Source organism: Mus musculus, chromosome 3, assembly GCF_000001635.26.
Source record: "Mus musculus strain C57BL/6J chromosome 3, GRCm38.p6 C57BL/6J".
In the NCBI taxonomy this organism is placed as follows: domain Eukaryota; kingdom Metazoa; phylum Chordata; class Mammalia; order Rodentia; family Muridae; genus Mus; species Mus musculus.
The window spans coordinates 116,278,572-116,297,941 of record NC_000069.6 but is presented as its reverse complement, the minus strand read 5'-3'; the positions used below and the strand labels follow the sequence as shown (position 1 = coordinate 116,297,941).

At 43.9% G+C, this 19,370-nt stretch overlaps 1 protein-coding gene across 9 annotated transcripts in view; it reads left to right on the top strand.

The window, feature by feature from the left end:
- The window catches only part of Cdc14a (CDC14 cell division cycle 14A), a 156,189-nt gene that overhangs the window by 130,800 nt on the left and 6,019 nt on the right, over window positions 1-19,370 (top strand). For 6 of the 9 annotated variants that reach the window (NM_001378994.1, XM_011240109.2, NM_001378993.1 and 3 more), the window contains 3 exons: window positions 764-811; window positions 3,069-3,191; window positions 3,856-4,419. In NM_001378994.1, coding sequence (NP_001365923.1) covers window positions 764-811; window positions 3,069-3,191; window positions 3,856-4,333 — 649 coding nt within the window. In that variant the 3' untranslated portion in view covers window positions 4,334-4,419. Of the gene's footprint in view, window positions 1-763; window positions 812-3,068; window positions 3,192-3,855; window positions 4,420-19,370 lie in introns of those variants that run through there. The other 3 variants (NM_001173553.2, NM_001080818.2, NM_001355646.1) reach the window with 1 other exon arrangement.

Genomic DNA, 19,370 nt, shown 5'->3' with positions numbered 1-19,370 from the left:
CCAACCAAATCAGTGCTGGCAGTGGACATCTGACTATATGGCAATCGAAACCCTGTGATAGTTCACATAGGGTTCAAAAGAAAAGCAATCTTATAAGCACAGAGAGGGTGTATTGGGACCATGGTTCTCAACCCGAGGGTCGCGACCCCTTGGGTGTCTGATGTCCCTTTCTCAAGGATCCCATATCAGATATCCTGGATATGTAAGATATTTACATTGTGATTCACAACAGTAGCCAAATTATGGTAATGGAGTGGCTATAAAAATAATTTTATGGTTGAGGTGAAGAGTTACCACAACATAAAGAAATGTATTACCAGGTCACAGCATTAGGAAGGTTGAGCGTCATTGTATTGGGAGAAAGTATAATTTAGCAAGTACCTATGCAAAGGGACCAGTCCTTCTTGTACAGATCTCAGAAGCCATGTTTAGATGTGAATTTTCTTTTGAATTTTCTGATATTCCAAATAGGAGGTAGACTTCAGTTTCCACCATACCGTCACGGCATTATCAGCAAACCCTTCTCTACTGAGTCATCTTTTTGTGTAAAAGCAAGATGCTATAAGTAACACTCATGGCGAAACAGTGCCTGCTGGTGTCGGGATTCATTCTGTAAAGTGGGCGAACGCCCATATCCACCTGGCATGGTTTTTCTCTTTCGATTGTTTAACATCTTTATGTCTCTGACACAAATGCCACATGTGGTCTTTGTTTAACTGTGGGGACCTGGTGATAACTGAGCTCTTGTCTTCTGGTTTTGCAGGTCAGATGATATGAAAGGACACCAAAGGGCAATGGCCCAGACTTTCAGGTACTGTACACAATTAGCCGCTATCAATATATATGACCTTTTAGACACACTTTCCAAGAACCAGAAAATAAATATAACTTCATGAAAATAAATATAACTACCAGCTTTCTCTCTATATTTATTAATCTTGGTAGTTGGACTAAATCCCAGGGCTTTGTATATTCTTTATCACTGAGCACCCCTCTCCTAGCTTATAGCATTTCATATCCTCTTTCTTCCTGATTGTTAAAATACACCCCCACCCTAAGAAAGGATCTTTCTGCATAGCTCTTGCTGTCCTGGAACTCACTATGTAGACCAGACTGGCCTTGAACTCACAGAGATGAGCCTGCCCCTGACTCCCACATGCCAATTAAACGCCCCCTCCCAGCTTAACCATTATTTTAAGTTTACTTATTTATTTTACTTATGTGTGAGAGTGTTTTGCCTGCAGGTGTATATGTACATCTTGTGTGTGTGCCTGGTGCTCGCTGAGGTCAGAGGAAGGCACTGGATCCCTTGAACCCAGAGTTACAGACAGTTGTGAGCTTTCATGTGGGTGCTGAGAGCCAGAGCTGGATCCTCTACAGGAGCAGCAAGTGCTCTTAATCACTGAGCCTACTCTCCAAATCGGAAATAAACTGCATTTTTAACGCTTACTTTTGAAAGGGCATTTCTTGTGCTTCCCTCAGGCTATGTGCGGGAGTTAGGACCTCTAGGTCCTGTGAGCTTCCAGCACCTTCTGGTCTCTGGTAAACTCCGAAGAGCTCTGCAACTTTCTTTTCAACCCAGAGACTGATTCTGATGTCTTTTTATTTGTTAGTGCTCTTTACTCTATTTTTATTTGTTCATCTCTATGTAGTTGTTTATTATTCACGAGAAGAGGAAATATTAGTGCTCTTCTCTTGAAAAAAAAAGTTCCTTGATCCTCCAGGACTGGTACCTAGACACTGGTATTACCTGGATGCATTGTGGCACCTGCTGAGAAGACTTAAAGTGATTGGCTAGTATTGTTGATAAAATAGGACAAAAAGCTGCCATTTTCTTCTGGAGGAGAAAATTCTAACCATAGCGTTGTTTAATGGGTCGCTCTTATTGGCCCAGGTTTCTCCAGAGCCTGAGTCACTTCCCTGTATAACCTTAGCACTTTTACTTTAGGGGAAGTCATGGTATAAGCAGAGCTTAGGGAGAGGGATGATGAAGAAAGGCAGACAGAAAGCATGGTCCAGCTTCAGCACAGGGTTTTCCTAGGACCGAAGATATTTGATATTAAATCCGTGACTGAGCCCTGGCTCTCTTCAGTGAAGCCTCTTTCCCCCGTGTGTCCACTGGGAACCTGATGATGCCGCACCTGCACCTGCCGCGCCCCTCAGAGTGGAGACGAGAGAGTCTTTGCTCTCAGAATTTATTGTGGGTTATGGAAGTAGGCAAAAACGAGATGAAGTATACAGTGTAGGAGCTGTGATGTACTGGGAGAGTGCCCATTAAGACGACTTGCTGATCCTGCTTGGGGATTCAGGAGAGACTCCTTGGGGGAGGTAACAACCAAATGGTCCATTAAGGTGCAGGTGGGAAGCCTGAGATGGGGGTGGAGCAGGGTGGGGGGAGCAAGGAGAGAAGAGGACACCCTGCAGGAGGAAAAGGATAAACAAACTGCACAAAGGGGGGAGTGCAGTCTAGTCAGGGAACCCACAGCTAGACTAGCCTGTCTAGTCAACTTTCCTGCTTGTTTAACGGGACAAAAACAGTGGATACAGTTGCACATATAGATGATGAGTGGCCTTGCTCCCCACCTGAGGTGAACAGACCGGGGTGAACCAACAAAAATGAATAGGGAAGCTTGAGGCCACCGGGCACTTGACTGTGTGGGATTAATCTTGGAGCTAGTACGACCCACACAGAGAAGCAAGTGCCAGATTTTAGATTTTTGTTGTTGTTGTTTGTTATTTTTTTTAATAAGCTAAGCCAAGGTTTTTGAGCTAGATTTTGTAGAGATGGAAGAGAGGTTAAATGGTTTGAAGAGTGAAGTATCAGATGTTTTAGATTTCATCAGAGGGAATCATTGTGAAAGAAACAAGAGGATGAAAAATAATGGTGGCCATATATAGGGCAATTGCAAGCTGGAAGGGAAGGAGGGGACTGAATGGGACTTTGTCATTATTTTTTTCATGTCTTTAGGGCATTGAGTGTTTGTAATTTACTGTATCATAGCTGAATATTTTAGGTAGCACAACTTTAGTGTGACACTCTGTCCCCTTCCCTCCCACCCCCCACAAAGATTAAGTTCCTCACCGCAACCAACTATGTCGACCATGAAGACCTCCAAAGTGTGTTTGTCCCCTTCAGTGACAGCCAAAAAAATAAGCCGAGGTTCTTTGTCTTCAGGAGCAAATATAAGAAGGTAATTCTTCTTCCTCTTCCAGGGCGCTAGCCTGAGGTAAGGAAGGTCTACTGCAGGCCAGGAATCTGACTGCAGATCTGCGAGCAGAGGGTGCTGGGAAGAACTGGAGAACCCCCAAGATCCCTATATTTCTGGGTCTTCTTGTCCTACTTCCCTGGCAGGCTGTAGAGGGGTTGGTTGGATGGTGACAGTGGCAGTCTCCTGGGGACTCTCCACTTTGTTTTATATGATGCAGATGCAGTCAAGGACGCTAATGATCAACAGTCCTGTTCCTTACCCAGAATGCACTGTGGGAACCAACTCAGCTGGTTAAGATGCTTGATGTCAGCATATGCTAGAATATGTCTGGGTTAAGCTAAATCTTGGACTTGTCAGTTTGCAGACTCTCCCTGTAGTTAGCTACCCTTCACTTTTGGCAGATACAGTCCTCAAATATTCTATTTACGACCAGTCAGTGTTCAAGCCTGTCTCTTGGGTCTTTGTTAACTGCTTTTGACCAAGGAGCTTGGCATGTATAAATAAGGCCATGAATGTTAATGTCACCAAGAGTGATGAAGCCGATTAGTCAACTGTGTGGATCAGAACTGTGATTCTGTGTTTACAGATAGGAGTATGCATTGTTGTCTTTTTTTTCCCCTTCCCACCTGTGTTTTACCCTCTCCAGCTTCTCCATAAATTCCCGGCTAGCCAGTTCTCTAGGGAACTTGAACGCCGGGACAGAAGAACCTGAGACCAAGAAGACCACATCACTCACCAAGGCCGCTTTCATAGCCAGCCCATTCACCAGCTTCTTGAATGGCAGCACCCAGACACCTGGCAGAAACTACCCTGAGCTCAACAACAACCAGTACACCAGAAGCAGCAACAGCAACAGCAGCAGCAGCAGCAGCGGTCTTGGGGGCAACCTGAACAGCTCTCCAGTCCCCCAGAGCGCCAAGCCCGAGGAGCACACCACCATCCTTCGACCTTCCTTCCCGGGGTCACTCTCTTCCTCCTCAGTGAGATTCCTGAGCCGTTCTATACCTGTAAGTTCACAGACACCACCTCTGGGTCCTCAGAACCCTGAATGCAACTTCTATACCTTGCCTTCCCAGCCGAGGCTGCCACCAAAGAAATTTAATAGTGCCAAGGAAACCTTCTGATCGACACCTTCCCTCTGTGTTGTGCAACTGTCCATGCGCTACATTCTGCTGGCTCCTCTTCAAGTAAATGCCGAGTTTCAACTGGGTTTTCTTCCTTTCTTTCTCCCCTCCCCCTCCCTTCTGCTGTCCCTAAAAGAGAGACAGCTTTCATTTCATAGATCATGGACACTGTAGGCTTTGGTTACTTTTCAGTTAAGTTCTCAAAACATACTTAATACGTGATACCAGGCAGAGCGTTTGCCTTGCTTGGGGTGGTGTTGAGAGTGATGGCTTCCCTAGTCTTCAAATCATGGTCTGGATTGGGGTAAACAAATGTGGGAAGTGCTACAAGAAGATTCTTCCCACAGCAGAGCATCAAGCCTTCTGCAGGGAGCTGACCCACTCACTATTCATGACGTTGAAAACGAAGGTGTTAATAAGAGAAAGTCAGAGAGAGGTGGGTAGGTCCCTAGACTTCAAGGGTATGAGCAGGTAGTTTCTAGGAAGACATTTAAAATTAGCCTCCTCTCTTCTAGAGATAAGTGAGAACTGAAAAAGAAAATTCTTTTTTGTCAAAGAGATCTTTACCCGGTCAACAGGCTCCATCTTTACTAGCCCTGACGGAGTGAAGATCTATTGGTCAAGTCTCCATTACAAGCTTAAAATTTTGATTGTGTCAAGAGGCACTGAAATCCATTTCGTTTGAGAGGGAAAATAGGTGAACTATCTGTAATGTATCAAGGAGGCAGGATGTGGGCAGGTTGGTTGTTCTCTTGCAGGAGCAAGCCTGGCTCCCTGGGAGGGCTGTGCCTACATTCGCCCACACTGCTCTTCAGCCAGTTGCTCAGCCAACCATCAGGACAAGACAGTGCTCAACAGGGGCAGTGAGCGGAGGAAGGGAAGTGCAGAGTTTGTGCTTGTGGCCCACTTAGCAAAATACAGCGCCATGATTAGTCCGTGCAGGGATCCAGTCTCCTGAGCCTATATGAGTGTGTTCCCTAAGAATGTAGTATGTGTATGTTCTTGTGTGTGTGTGTTTGTGTGTGTGTGTATTTATGCTATGTGTGTATGTTTGTGTGTGTGTATCTGTGTGCATGTGTGCATGTTTGTTTGTGTGTGTGTGTGTGTGTGAGTGTGTGTGCATGAGCATGTGTTTGTGTTTTCATGTGTAGGTTCTCTGGACTCATTTATATTACAAGCTTCTTTTCAAAACTGCCTTTTCTATAGTCCATATGCAATCCTCTCCCTAAGAGAAACTCTAGCATATATAATTTTCCTTGGATGATTTTATTTCTATGAAAAATTTCACCATTATTTAAAACTTTAACATTTATGTTTATTTCATATGGACAGGTGTTTTGCCTATATGTATGTATCTGTGCGCCATGTGCACACATGTAGTGCCTGCAGAGGTCAGAAGAGGACATCTCTAGATTCTGTGATAGGCCAGGGTTCCAATGAGCCGTCTGCCCATTCTTTGACCTGATTCTGATCAGATTCTAGTCCCTTTATACACTTGGAGGAGATTTGTATCATAAGTGTGGGAATCCGTGGGACTGGGTGGGGTGGAACAGAGGTAAGGGTTCATGGGTGGGCGCTAGATGGGAAAGAGCGGTGTATTTAAACGTTCTCAGCTGTGCTGATGCATCCATCCGGCACGTTACAGTGAATTGAGTTCATCTAGTATTTTCATACGTTGTTTTGTGGATCAGCCTCTTTTTTTAGAACTGATTATGGATCTTTTTATTTCCAGGAAAAGTGTTATATAAATAATGATACAAACAGCTCGTGGATCCCACTGCCAAAGGCTCGTGCCATCCTCATTGAAAGTATGATGCTAGAAGCGTCAGGAAATTGTCAAGAAGGTCTTACCTTCTGGGATCCCTGTTTAGGAGGGATACGTGGGACCCCTATTCTCCTGTGCTAATTAGAGCCCCCCTGAGGGCGGGAAGGGAATTCTTTACACAGTAGAGATCCCTCCTGCACCCCATGCTGTTTACACAGTGAACTTTGGCCTCATTCTGTTGCTTCTTTTCACTCTCCCCCTTTCCTCTTCCTCTTCCTCCTCCTCCTCCTCCCTCCTCCTCCACCTCCTTCTTCTCCCACTCCTCCTCCTCCACATCCCTCTTTTTGGCCAGAATAGGGTAAATTTCCAGTAATTAATTATAAAATGTGGGGGTGGAGTTGCCAACTCGCCCCACTTCTTTTGTTATTGTGCTGCAGAAAACAACATTTATGACTAGACTTGGCAGTATGGCTCCCTTTCCTCTCTTTCTCCCCGAGAGGAAAGCAGATCCCCGTGCAGACCCCCAATCCTAAGCCTCCTGGGACCTCCCGTGTGGTTGATGTGCGGGCTTAGGTTCTCCTGCTGCTGCCTGGCTGGCAGGAAGGTTAAAGGACCATGGAGGTCCCCACTTCTTGTGGAAGTAAGTAGGGGTTTGAGTCCTCCTTCACGGCCCATGAAGCTGCTCTGTGAGACTGGCCTTTTGCTGCTGAAGATGAAGGCAGTGCAGGAGCCCAGAACAAGCAAGACCCCAGAACAAGCAGGACTGACTCGCTCAACAGAAGTGTTTTAAGGGAAGTAAAACATTTGCTTGTGTAAACACAGGGACCTGAGTTCAAACCCATAGGACCACTGTAAAAGCTGAATGCTGCTACACACATCTGTAATCTCAGTGCTCCTGGGGTGAGATGGGAGGCAGAGACAGGAGAATTCCCCAAAGCTGGCAGGCCTATACATCCCAGTGACATGTGGCAAAAAGACTACATCCCAAAACACAGTGGAAAGTGAGGACAGCACCCAAGGTTGTCCTCTGACTACACACACATACACACACACATACACACACACACACACACACACACACACACACATGAACACACCATGACAGGAACATCCCCTCCCATCACACACATAACCCCCTTGGAACTTCCTAGGTAAGAAAACGAAGTCTGAGTGGTAATACCCTCCCTGTACCTTTAAGAGAGACCCAGGAACTCTTGGAGGATGGGGGGTGGGGAGGAGATGGGTGTTTAGAGGGAGTCTAATATTTTAAAAGCTACAATTAGCATCTCTTTTGAAAGCTGCAATTGCTCGTTCACTTTTTGCTGCAGCTCAGCCCCCAGAAAAATGTAAAAATGATTTCCTTGTTCTGTCATTAACCACTCTAACATGGGAAACAGGAATAAATGTTAAGGAGCCCTCGCGGCTGTGGCAGAGTGCTAAGCAATAGTCAGATGTTATTTTCATTATCTTGGCCTGTTGGGTTAGCCTTGTCTCCACTGTCCAGAGCCAGAGCACGGGGTTGCACTTTGGGTGACCCCCCCACCCCCACCCCTTACTGTAGAAACCAATTTGCTTCCTGACGGAGAAGTTCTCAAGTGCTTGAGGAACGGGGGACATGTGATGAGGGTGTGGGTGGGGTGGAAGTGTTTTATTAAGTTGAAACTGCTTGTGGTAACTGTCTTGAATATTTGCTATGTTATATTTTTAATGACATTTTTGCTGAACTGCTAGTCATCACCCTGTCCTTATCTGACCCCTAAGTCTTTGTCGGGGGCCCGATGATTCCCCTGAAAGCTTTTCTGTATCCCACTTTGGTTTTTGTTATAGCACCTCTCAGGACCATGGATTTCATTGTCCGGTAGGCTCTAAGCACTGTGGGAGCAGAGATGTTACCTTCATTGCCATGGTTACAAGCCTGGATGCTGTTAGATAGTAGGCACTCCGAAGGTATATGTTGGCTGGATAAGAAGATGGGTGGATGTGTAAATGGATGGGTACGGTAAGAACGATTGCTTCTCTTTTGTATATAAACATCTCAAGGGGCTAAGAGATTAACGCTTTTGCCCAAGATTTTCCTACAAACAAATAACAGAATCATATTTGGAACCTAGGGCAGTGTGAATCCCAAAGACATAGTATTTTGAAGGCTTTATGTTGCATATGTACTGTTACAGCAGTTACAAAAATAGATGTAAATGATAAATATTTAAACAATCTCTCTCTTTCCCTCCCTCCCTCCTTCCCTCCCTCCTCATCCCCCATGGGGGTAGAAAGTTGTGAGGACAGGTTAATGTCTTCGTCATTTGGGTTTTGTGGGATGAATAGGAGCCTGCAAGCGGTCCTAGTGAAGGCCAGAGGTTGGTGACTGGCTGTTTTACACAGGGGAAAAAGTTTAAGCACAGAGATGCTTTAGTGCTGTGGCTGAGTTCTCAGGTTTTGAAAGCAAGCTGACCTGGCTTCAATTTCTGTCTCTGACTCTTCCTTTTATGGAGGTATTTGGCAACTTATTTAACTTTTTTGAGCCTCAGGGAAATAATGTAATTATAATGGTCAGGAGCAAATCAAATTTTCTTGTTTGCGTGAAGCTTACACAGTATTACAGGAATATTTAAGCTACAGAAATATGGCCGTGGCTTTGAAAATGACTGGAGATTTACAGAGTGTTGGTGTTGAGGTCATGATGTCCATTGTCCTAGAACAGTTATAGTGTTCGGTTGACAAAAATCATATGGAGTACTGTGCAAGTGCTTACCAACAGTGCTTGGTAGCTGTCAGCTATTATGGCTATTAATAGCTGTGAGTATTCCCAGGACAGCCGAAGGCCCGCGTGGCCAAAGAGCAGCCTGAGAGGTTACGCTGAAGCCAAACTAGGGAAGAGAAGGAGCCAGAGGGCTTTATAGCAAGAGGACCCAGAGGGGATGGTGATTTGGTTGGAAAAATATTTTTTAATAATAATTCTTTTTATTATTAATTATTTTTATTTGTTTACATTTCTATATTGTCCCCCCTTTTGAGAATAAACTATTTACTTTTCTCCTGTGAAATAATCATAACTGCATCGCTGGCTGGCTTGGAACTCTTTATGTAGATAAGGCTAGCCTGGAACTCGTTTGTCTCTGCCTCCTGAGTGCCTGGACTCATGGCATGTGCCACCATGTCAGATAAATGATTAACCTTTTAGTGCACAAAATAATGGGTGTTGCTGTGACATTTTGTGTGTCTGTTGTGCTTTGCTCATATTCATACCCTGAACATCCTCCTCTGTACCCCTTCCTCCCTCTTCCCTCCTTCCTCTTCCCTCCTCCCTCTTCCCTCATTCCTCCCACTGCTCCTCTTCCTCCTTTCAAGTAGTTCCTCTGCTCTCATGGTGTGTGTGTTGTGTGTGTGTGTTGTATGTGTGTGTATGGTGTGTGGTATGTATATATGTTGTATATGTGTTAATGTATGTGTTGTGTGTGTGTGTATTATGTATGAGTGGTATATGTGGTGTGTGTGTGGTATGTGTGTGTTGTGTGTATGTTGGGTGTGTATTCTGTGTGTTATATGTGTGTGTTGGGTGTGTATTATATATATGAGTGGTGTGTGTGGTGTGTGTGTGGTATGGTGTGTGTGGTATATGTGTATGTGTTGTATGTGTGTGGTGTGTGTATTGTGTACGAGTGATGTGTGTGTAGTGTGCCGTGTATGTGTTGTGGGTGTGTATGTGTTGTATGTGTGTGTTGTGTGTGTATTGTGTATGAGTGGTGTGTGTGTGTGGTGTGTGTAGTGTGTTGTATGTATATGTGTTGTGTATGTGTATGCGTTATATGTGTATGCGTTGTATGTGTGTGTGGTTGGGGTGTGTGTGTGTGTGGTGTGTATTGTGTGTGGTATGTATGTGTGTTTTGTGTATGTGTAGAAAACATGATTTGTCCTTTTCCTGCTTTCCCGTCTCCTGTCCCTTCCTCCTCCTTCGAAGCAATCCTGAACACCTTGCCTGGTTCTGTATCTTTACCGCTGTGAGTGATGATGTAGTCAGCATCTCTGTGCTGCACTGACATAGGGTCCTAGGAGTGGCGTAGTTGTGCCAGGTGACAGTTCTCCCAGCATCCATGGTGTCTGCACTAATTTCCATTCCCACTGTCCTAGTTTTCTTTCTGTTGCTGTGATGAACACCATGGCCAGAAGCAACCTGGGGGTGGGGGTGGGAGTTGTTTCAGGTCACGCTTTCATATCTTATTCTATCACTGAGGAATTTTAGTGCAGGACCTCAAATAGGGAGGGAACCTAGAGGCAGGAGCTGATTCAGAGGCCGTGATAGGGTGCTGCTTACTAGCTTGCTCCTCATGGCTTGCTTAGCCTGCTTGCTTATAGAACTCAGGACCTCCAGCCCACTGTTACCACTACTCAGTGATCTGAGCCCTCCCACATTAATCATTAATCAAGAAAATGCACCAGAGGCTTGTCCACAGGGCGATCTGGGGGAGGCATCTTCTTGATTGAGGTTCCCTCTTCCAAAATAACTTAAGTCAGTGTTAGATTGACATCTAATGAGCCAGTACACCCTCCATCAACGAAGAAGGTGTACTCTCTAGCCTCACCAACTTTTACTGGTTTTTGTTTTCTTCATGATAGCCATTCAGACAGAGGTGAGATGGAATCTTTGTGTAGTTTGTTTGACACTTGCTAGATGGCTAAGGATGTTATGTGTCATATGTGTTTTGTCGTTTGTATTTCTTTTGAGAAACATCTCTGTTGTTTGTTTTTCTAACTGGATAATTCAAGGTTTTCTGTTTGTTTGTCTGTCTTTAATTTATGGCTATGAAGCCCTAGTCAGATGTATAACTGGTAAAGATTTTCTCCCTTTCTATAGGTTCTATTCTTTCTTTTTTCAGGGCAGAAGCTCTTAAATTTCATGTAATTCCATTTGTCATTTTGTTTTTTCCTGAGCTATTGAAGGCTCCCCCCCCCCCGAAAGTTCTTAACGATGTCTATAGAAAGCTATGGTTTGGTGGAGATAATTCTGGTATCTGTGCTGAAGGGAGCTTTTGGTGGGACACCCGGAAGCAGGGAGACCCATCACCTGTGTTGGTGCCTCACCAGGTGTCCTTGAATAATGCCATATAGGTTAAATAGATCCTAACTTTAAACACACATTGTAGTATAGATAGCACTAAATAACCCTATAGAATCAACAGTGTTAACAGTTTCACTAATTTAAAAATGGTATGTATATGTTTAAATTAAAAGTTATTATTACTGTGTGTGTGTACATACGTGTGCCGTAGATTTGCATGTGGAGGCCAGAGGACAACTCTACAAAGTTGGGTTTCTTTTTCCTCCTTTCTCTGGCTCTAGGATTGGATTCAGGCCGCCACGCTTGTATGGAAACTGCTCTACCTATTGAGCCAACTCTCCTACCCCTATATTTAGTTTTGCAAATGAAAACTTAATCAGCTCAAGAAAAATTATGGTCCTTACACAGGCATGCTTTTTTTGCAATATCTGAGCATGAGGTGTTGTAAAATAAAGTGTGTTGCTAATCTGAAGAATGTACACGTTGAGTTCCAGGCTTTCAAGAAGCTCTTCTTTTCACTTTGGGGATTCCATTATTCCCGTTTTGTGGGATCAGCCTTTTACTGAAATCTTTTTGGTGATTTCCTAAAGTTGTAGCGCGCATTAACCCCCCTCTTTATACCTCTTAGTGGCACCGGCTGGCCGGCTCTAGGGCCCACCAGTGATGGCACTCAGCGTTTCTTTCTTTCTTTCTTTCTTTCTTTCTTTCTTTCTTTCTTTCTTTCTTTCTTTCTTTCTTTCTTTCTTTCTTTCTTTCTTTCTTTCTATTTTTTTGTTTTGTTTTGTTTTTCCAGACAGGGTTTCTCTGTGTAGCCCTGGTTGTCCTGGAACTCACTCTGTAGACCAGGCTGGCCGCGAACTCAGAAATACGCCTGCTTCTGCCTCCCGAGTGCTGGGATTAAAGGCGTGCGTACCACACCCGGATGGCACTCAGCGTTTCTAGAATGTTCCCAGTCTTCTTGGTTCTGTGGTTTTCTCATTCCCTTTGCTGTGTTGATGTCTTTTATGATCTCAGCTTTGTCTCTTTTTAAATTCCTATTGTAGAATTGGCCCATGTATGTTTCCGGTAAAGAGCTGGTCACCCCGTTGCACTTATGTGTTGTCACTTACCCTACTCTGTCCCTAGACACTGTGGCCTTTCGCCTTGCTTCTGCATTCTGTTCTCACTCATTTGGCTTCAGATATTTCTCGAAGCCCTTTGCTCTCTTCACCAATTTCTCTTCTTTAAAGACGTCTGTTATCCTTTTGCTCTTTTGCAAAGCTCTTCTCAATAAACTGACTTCACGCAGTTTACTTTAGCTTCCCTTATTTGGCTTGTGCCACGGTATTTAGTACTTTGCTCTTATTGACATAAAGTGTTGCTGTTCTATGCATTGAACATCAATATTTATGTATTGTCTACATATATCAAATTATCCTAGTTTTAAACTTCCTCTATATGAACATTTCCTGAGCTTCTTGAATTTCAGGGTTTTTAACATGTTGCTCAGGCAGATACAATAATGAAAAGTTGGAAACTCTGCTTGGTTTAGAGTTGGAAGTCAAATTGAAAGGACTTTTCCGTTTTTTTCTTAGACACCATTGCTGCCGGTGCCGCCTCCTCCTCCTCCTCCTCCTCCTCCTCCTCCTCCTCCTCCTCCTCCTCCTCCTCCTCCTCCTCCTCTTTCTCCTCTTCCTCCTCCTCTTCTTCTGTCCCTCCCCCCTGTCCCCCACCAACACAGGGTCCTACTTATGCAGCCTAGCCTAACCTCAGACTGTGGATTTTCTGCTTTAGCCTCCCCAAGTGTTGGGCTGGCCAGCATGTGCCACCATGTCTGGCTGGTTTGGACATTCTTATGCCATGTTGAGTTTGACTAGAACACAGCTCTCTGCTCCCATGGCCAGCGCCCATTCTTCCACTGAGCCAGGTTGGGCCTCCCTTTGTTGCGAAGACTCTGGATGAGCAATCTGAGCAGCCAGTATATTGTTAGGTTCTTCTGTGTTCTACCATCAGGTAGAATATAGGTGTACTCTAGAAGTCATTGGGGCTTAACGTAGTCGTAGGCTTGGAATGATATAAAATTATTGATTCTATCCTTGTACAAAAGCTAGTTTGGTGAAAAGCCACTGAGTTAATTTGGAACATCGTTAGTGATGACAATAACGAGTTGATTGGTTGATTCAGTGGCCATCTGCTCCCAGTAAAATACTCCTACCTTTCAGTGGGGTGTAATGGGTTTTCCTGATTTCACCTTGATGCCCACAGTCTGTGTTGAAAATAATGACCTCCCCTCACTTTAAATATGATGATTAGTCATTGAATCGTTGTGAATGGTTTACTAACATAATAAATGACAAACTAAAGGTGAACTGTATTAAATATTTTGAATTCATGTTTGATCAGTTGAATGTTGGTGCATTAGTTTCTAAACTTTTGTTGTTTCCGAATTGCTGTGATTGCTTTTTTCACCCTTCCTCTTTGTTCTGACCTTGCTTTGGATTTGTTACTGATTCTCTCAGCCAAGGGATAGAGAGATGAGAAATAGCAAGAACATTCCACCCCAGACCCTGCTGCTCTTGTGTTCCCCACCCCAGGGATCTGGGCTGGGGAAGTATCCCATTGTTTCAAGGTCAGCAGGATGCAGATGAATCTTTTACATTTGCATACAGCCCCGTCTGCAGTGTTTGCAGATGTACCTAGCTGTAATTTAAGTCTCCAATGTTAAACAATGCTTTACATTAATTTTCTGTATAAAGCCTGACAGCTATTTTTATCTCTCCACTTGAAAGCACCTTTCAAATACAAAATTTGCAGCAAGTAGCAAAGTTGCTACAACAACAACAACAAAAAAAAAGTATGGCATTGAGGTGGTTTATAGTCTTTTCATTGCCATTATTATTAAACTTAAATTTACTTACTCATTTCTTCGTCTTCTTTCTTTTTTTTTCCCCTTCTGGTGTGGAGGAGTGTTCTAGAGCCTGACCCGTGCTAAACAAATGCTCTGTCATTGAGTTAGTTATCTCTTCAGCCCCTTTCACTTTATATTTTTGAGAGCAGGTTTTGCTAAGTTGCTGAGGCTGGCTTGAGCTTGCTCTGTGACCCAGCCAGCCCTTCCTTGAATTTGGGACCCTCTATAGTATGAGGGGTTACAGGTCTGAGCCACTAGACCCGGCTGTACCCCTTTTCTTACATAATAATAATACTTACTGTTAGGTCAATAGAAAGGAGTATGACTTTAATGCTGCATTTATTTTTATTTTATTCACATTTTAGGAGCAAGGAATAGAAGAAAGTTAATATCTTTTATATGTATATAAAGCTCAACAATTTAAAAATGCTGTACTTAATATATAAATCCTTACTACAGGGCTCAGTGTTGTTCCCCTGAAGCAAAGTCAGACAGGGATATACAATGTTTTCTATAAGACCGAAAGTTCCATGCAGGCATCTCCTGGCTCAGCTAATCTTCAGCCTTCCTGGTCTTTCTAGCATTATGTTTCCACTGCCACCCTCCACTAAAAATACCCGGGTACTTCTCAATATAAGACTGTTTCAAAGGATTGTACTGTGAGATGATTTTTCTTTTGCTTTAAAATCCATTGGTTTCTGTAACACATCTAGGTTTAGACTCCTGACAGTTATTGCTGTTTGGTCTTCTTATTTTCTGATGGCTTTTGCAGTTATGGAGGATTCTCAGCTATTAATTTTTTAGATAACTTCTTTTCTGCCTTCCTCTTATATCTCCCCTTAAACTTTGGAGAGAAGCAGGTAGAACCTCCCATCCAGTGTGAAGGTACCTGCTAAGAGTCCCTAGCATAGAAGGGAAGTGAACTCGGGGTATTTATGCTGATGCCTGTCGTTGTATCCTCAGTATTTCTGACTTTCTGTTTTATAGTTTAGTTCCGAGCTCTAACTAAGGTGGCGGCTGAGTTCCTCCTCTGTTTTCCAGGTATTAATTGTCTTTACAGTTTTTATAGTACGTGCTTTCTAGCGTCTCCCTATTTACGACGTCGGATGCAGTGATTTCAATGACTTCATCTTTCTTATCTAGCATCTCTGATCTCTGTTGTTACAGCCATCGGAATCTGGGCCTGCCGTTTTGGGTGGCGTGGTTTCTCGTTCTCTCTGTGACTTGTTCCTTGAGGGTCTCAGATGCTCAGCCTCTCTCAGGCTTTGCGTTTCCTCTTAGGAGACTTTTTGTCTTAGATGCGGCCTTGTCTGTTCTCTCTGTCACCTTCCTTTGTAAGCTCTAGCATTCTAGTTGGCAGGTTCACTCTGAATGTGAGGATGTGTGTGTGTGTGTGTCTGTCTGTCTGTCACTCGAGCACGTGAGTGTGTGTGCATCAGACCAGAGGCTGATGTTCGGTGTCTTTCTCATCCTCCGCCTTCTCTGTTGAGGCAGGGCCTCTTCCGGATAAACCCCCTCTGATTTGCGGAGACTGACTGGTCTGTAAGCTGCAGAGATCTTCCTGGCGCTGCCTCCCCAGTGCTTGGGTTGCACTGTTCCCAGCTTACGTGTGGATGCTGAGGTTCTGCATCCAGATCTTGGAGTTTGACAGACACATTGCTCACGGAGCCATCTCCCAGCCCCAGACAGGAGGTTTTCATTGTTTGTTTGCTTTGTGTCTCCTTCATGATTCTTTTCTGAAGTTTCATTTTATTTGACTTATGTAAGAGCTATGCCTATTTATGGTATCCAGTGTGATGTTTTGATATGCAGTGGTGAAATCGGGGGTGCCTAGCATATCTATCGCCTTGACGAATTTATCCTTTCTGCGGGTTCTCCTGATTCTTGGGGTCGTTCAGTTTAGAAACAGGTCTGAATGACTCCAGGCTCCTGTCTTGGTGAGCTGGGTCCAGGCTTGCATCTCAGGCATAGATGTACCTGTGAGTGAGTCCTGGTCTGAGGACAGTGGCTATGGCTTCTGCAGCCCCCTTCCACTGCTGGGAGAGCCATTCTTGGCGCTAAGCCTGGAGTCCTTGTGTGTCCTCTTGACCTGTCTGTCCTTGAGAACAGAACAGCTGGCCACCTCTACTTGTCTCCAACTCTGTAGTCAGTGGCCTACCACTGAGGCTTGGTTCCTCTCCAGGTCACAGGGATGTTGATCTTGCTTTGAGGCCTGCCATGATTTCGCTTTCTTCCTTATATCTTTACAAATATTTAGTATTTGTCCATGAAGGAGGTCATTTGGAGCATAGCTTGCTGGTCCATCTTGATGTTACCTCTGCGACTCCCCATCTTAGGGCCTTTTGGAATCTATCCAATCAATGTTTAAAGCTTACTGCCCTCCTCTTGTGCATCAATCTTCTGATCCTTTCAGGCAGTTCCTCGTGACCTCGAACTCCTCCTGCTCCACCCATCTGCCATTCGTTACACGCTGTATTCCTAGCCTACTCAACCCTCCTCCTTTCCTCTGCCTCTCAAACCCTGCTGTTCAACTTTTCTTGGCCACACTCAACTGTAGCAATCATGGTCTCTTCAGAAGTCACCCTACTTCGCTCTGTGGCCTACATCACTCCTCTCCTATGTAGTGTGCCCTATCCGTGGATGGCGGCCCCCTGGATCTCTACAGAATTGCTTGGTAAACCTGAAGTGAGGCAGGCATATCAGGCAGAAAAACATGACATCTAACTTTTTTGGATAGGTTTACCTATTTATTGTAGGTTTATTTATTATAGTTTTAAGCACTGACAAGGTCATTTCTGTCTTTAAAATTTTTGGATTTCTCTCTCACCTCCCATTCCCCAGACTCTTTTTCTATGTGCAAGACTTAATTCTATCGCCACCCCTCTCACATACAGAAGGCATTCCCGTGAGGTATGCATCCTTACACAGATAACACAGTACTTAGGAAGCCTTGGGTCTGCCACAGCTGCCTCCAGGTCCCATCGTGGTGTTTGTGAACTAGCCCCTCTGTACCTTCTCCCCATCACTGGCACCTCTTGCCTTTAATTTCTCATATACTGTTGTCCGTATTAGTTTCTTAGACAGAGTCGATTAAGTCATATTTATTTGCCTTTGTACAGGGGTTCTGCTTTGTCTACAGGACCGACTCCTGGTCTCTTGGCTTGCCAGTCAAGGCCCTTCCCCATCATCCCTGCACCTTGTTTGCCTCCCATTCAGCAGCTGTACTTGGTATCTTGGCATCCGGTACCACATTCACTCCGTGGTTGTTCTCTTCTCTGTTGGGTTTGATATTTCCAGGCCTGCTGAAACAGGCTCTTTGGATGGCACATCTGTGACTGATCCAGGCAGAAAGCCTTTTGCTCCTTGACTCACACAGCAGTTCACACACCTGTCACTCATACAGTCAGGTACCCAAGCTTGTTCTTTTCTTCTGTGGGTTTTTAAGCTGCTCAGAGCATCTTTGTTTCCCAAAGCTCCACAGAGTTAGAAGTGCCTAATAAGTAGCGTTGAACTAGAAGTTGGATACTATATCTGTGCTCATGTTAAGCAAATGAGCCCGTGAGCCCATAGACCCCTGTTAGCCCTGCTGGTGTGAACCAAATTTTCAGTTTTAACACTAGTATACAGTAATCTGGAAGTTGTCTAGTTTTTTTTTTTTTTAAGTAATATGGCTTTAACTGTAATAGAAAATAAATTTAAAACAAGCTGACATCAATATAATTTTGGTGTTCGGATGAACTGGAAACACTCAAGTAACGGTTGACTGAGTCAAGAGGGATGTCAACAATCTGTCATCTAACAATTGAACTCTTTGTGATTGCTGAAAAGCCTATATTAAATTCCCCCAGGGGGAAAAAAAAGAGTCTATTAAAAGCCATGTAGGAAGGGAAAAGAATATTTTACATCATGTTTTAATTAACCAGAATTGTCTTGTTCCATCTTGGGGCACTTGGAATACATGGAGGATCCAAGGGGACCGCATATACCCTTCTCAGGGCCGATTTTATCACACCCTTCTCAGAGCCGAGTTTATCACAGTGCTTTAGGCTTTGGTGCTGAGCATGATGCTGTTTCCAGTGGACGTTCAGCTACCATCCCTAAACGTTTGCATTCTGTCCCAAGAAGTGAATTCATTAAAGCGTTGAGAAGCCTCCTTTGTCGGAATATGTATCAGTGTGCGCATTTTGTGTGTTAATTCTTAGGCAGTGCAGAAAGCCTCAAGCTGTTATAGAGACATGAAAGGGCTATAAGGGAAAAACAGAGAGTTGTAGATTAAAAATTCCCAGTGTTCACTTCTTCTTTAATACTTTGGATGCAAGGGTATAAATAAAACCTTATATTATCAAATATATAGTTTTCTTAATTACCTAAAGTGTTAAAATAAACTATTTTTTCTTTGATGCATTTGCCTCTATAGTTAGAATCCACACTGGGGAATAACAAGCAGACCGTATGTGTCATTCTTAGAGACTTGGGGAATTAAGAAATATAATAGAAACCCAGTGTAGCAAATGGTCGCATAGTTGCAGAAAGGGCTCTGGCTTCCCAGGGTGCCAACCCGAAAGTTTTTATACAAATGAATCGGACAGAAGATACCGTTCTGCTGTCGGGATGTCAGTCTGTCATCCTCTCTTATTTGTTGTTTGTGACAAACAGCTCATGGTTGTATTTACTAACCATCTGTACCGTATGTAAATGTATAATTATGAGACATGTCCCTGGCACAATTAAGTAGCTGGGCTGTTTAAAAAAGAAGCACCCCTGGAAGAGCTAAAGTTTTAAAGTTACGACGTACATCTGCCAAAACTGATCAGCAGCGAGTTTCCAGAACAGAACAAGCAGCCTTGCTCTTCTTACCTAACACTTGGTTTTATGACAACTTTCCTGCTTTCAGGGAACGCAGCGTCCTGATGGAAGTTTGCATTTTGACACAAAACTTGTGTCAGGCAATAAAACTTGTGTTACCCTTGCTTCCCAGATCGGATATTTCTGCACTCTTTTATGGTATCCATACTATAATCATGCCATATGTTCCTAAGAGATTTGATCTAGTCTGAGAGTCCCGTGGAACTTACTGATCAAAGGAGCTCGAGATTAAATATCTTGGTTTTGTGACCACTTTTGAATACGAAATAACATCTACACCTCAGGTCTCATGACCATCCGCAATATCTCCACCATTATCTTTATTTATCCTAGAGACATTGGCTTTAAGACATGGGGACATTAAACACACACACTCACACACACACACACACACACACACACACACACACACACACACACTGTTCAAGGAGAATTCAATCATTTAAAAGAATACTCCAAGTGT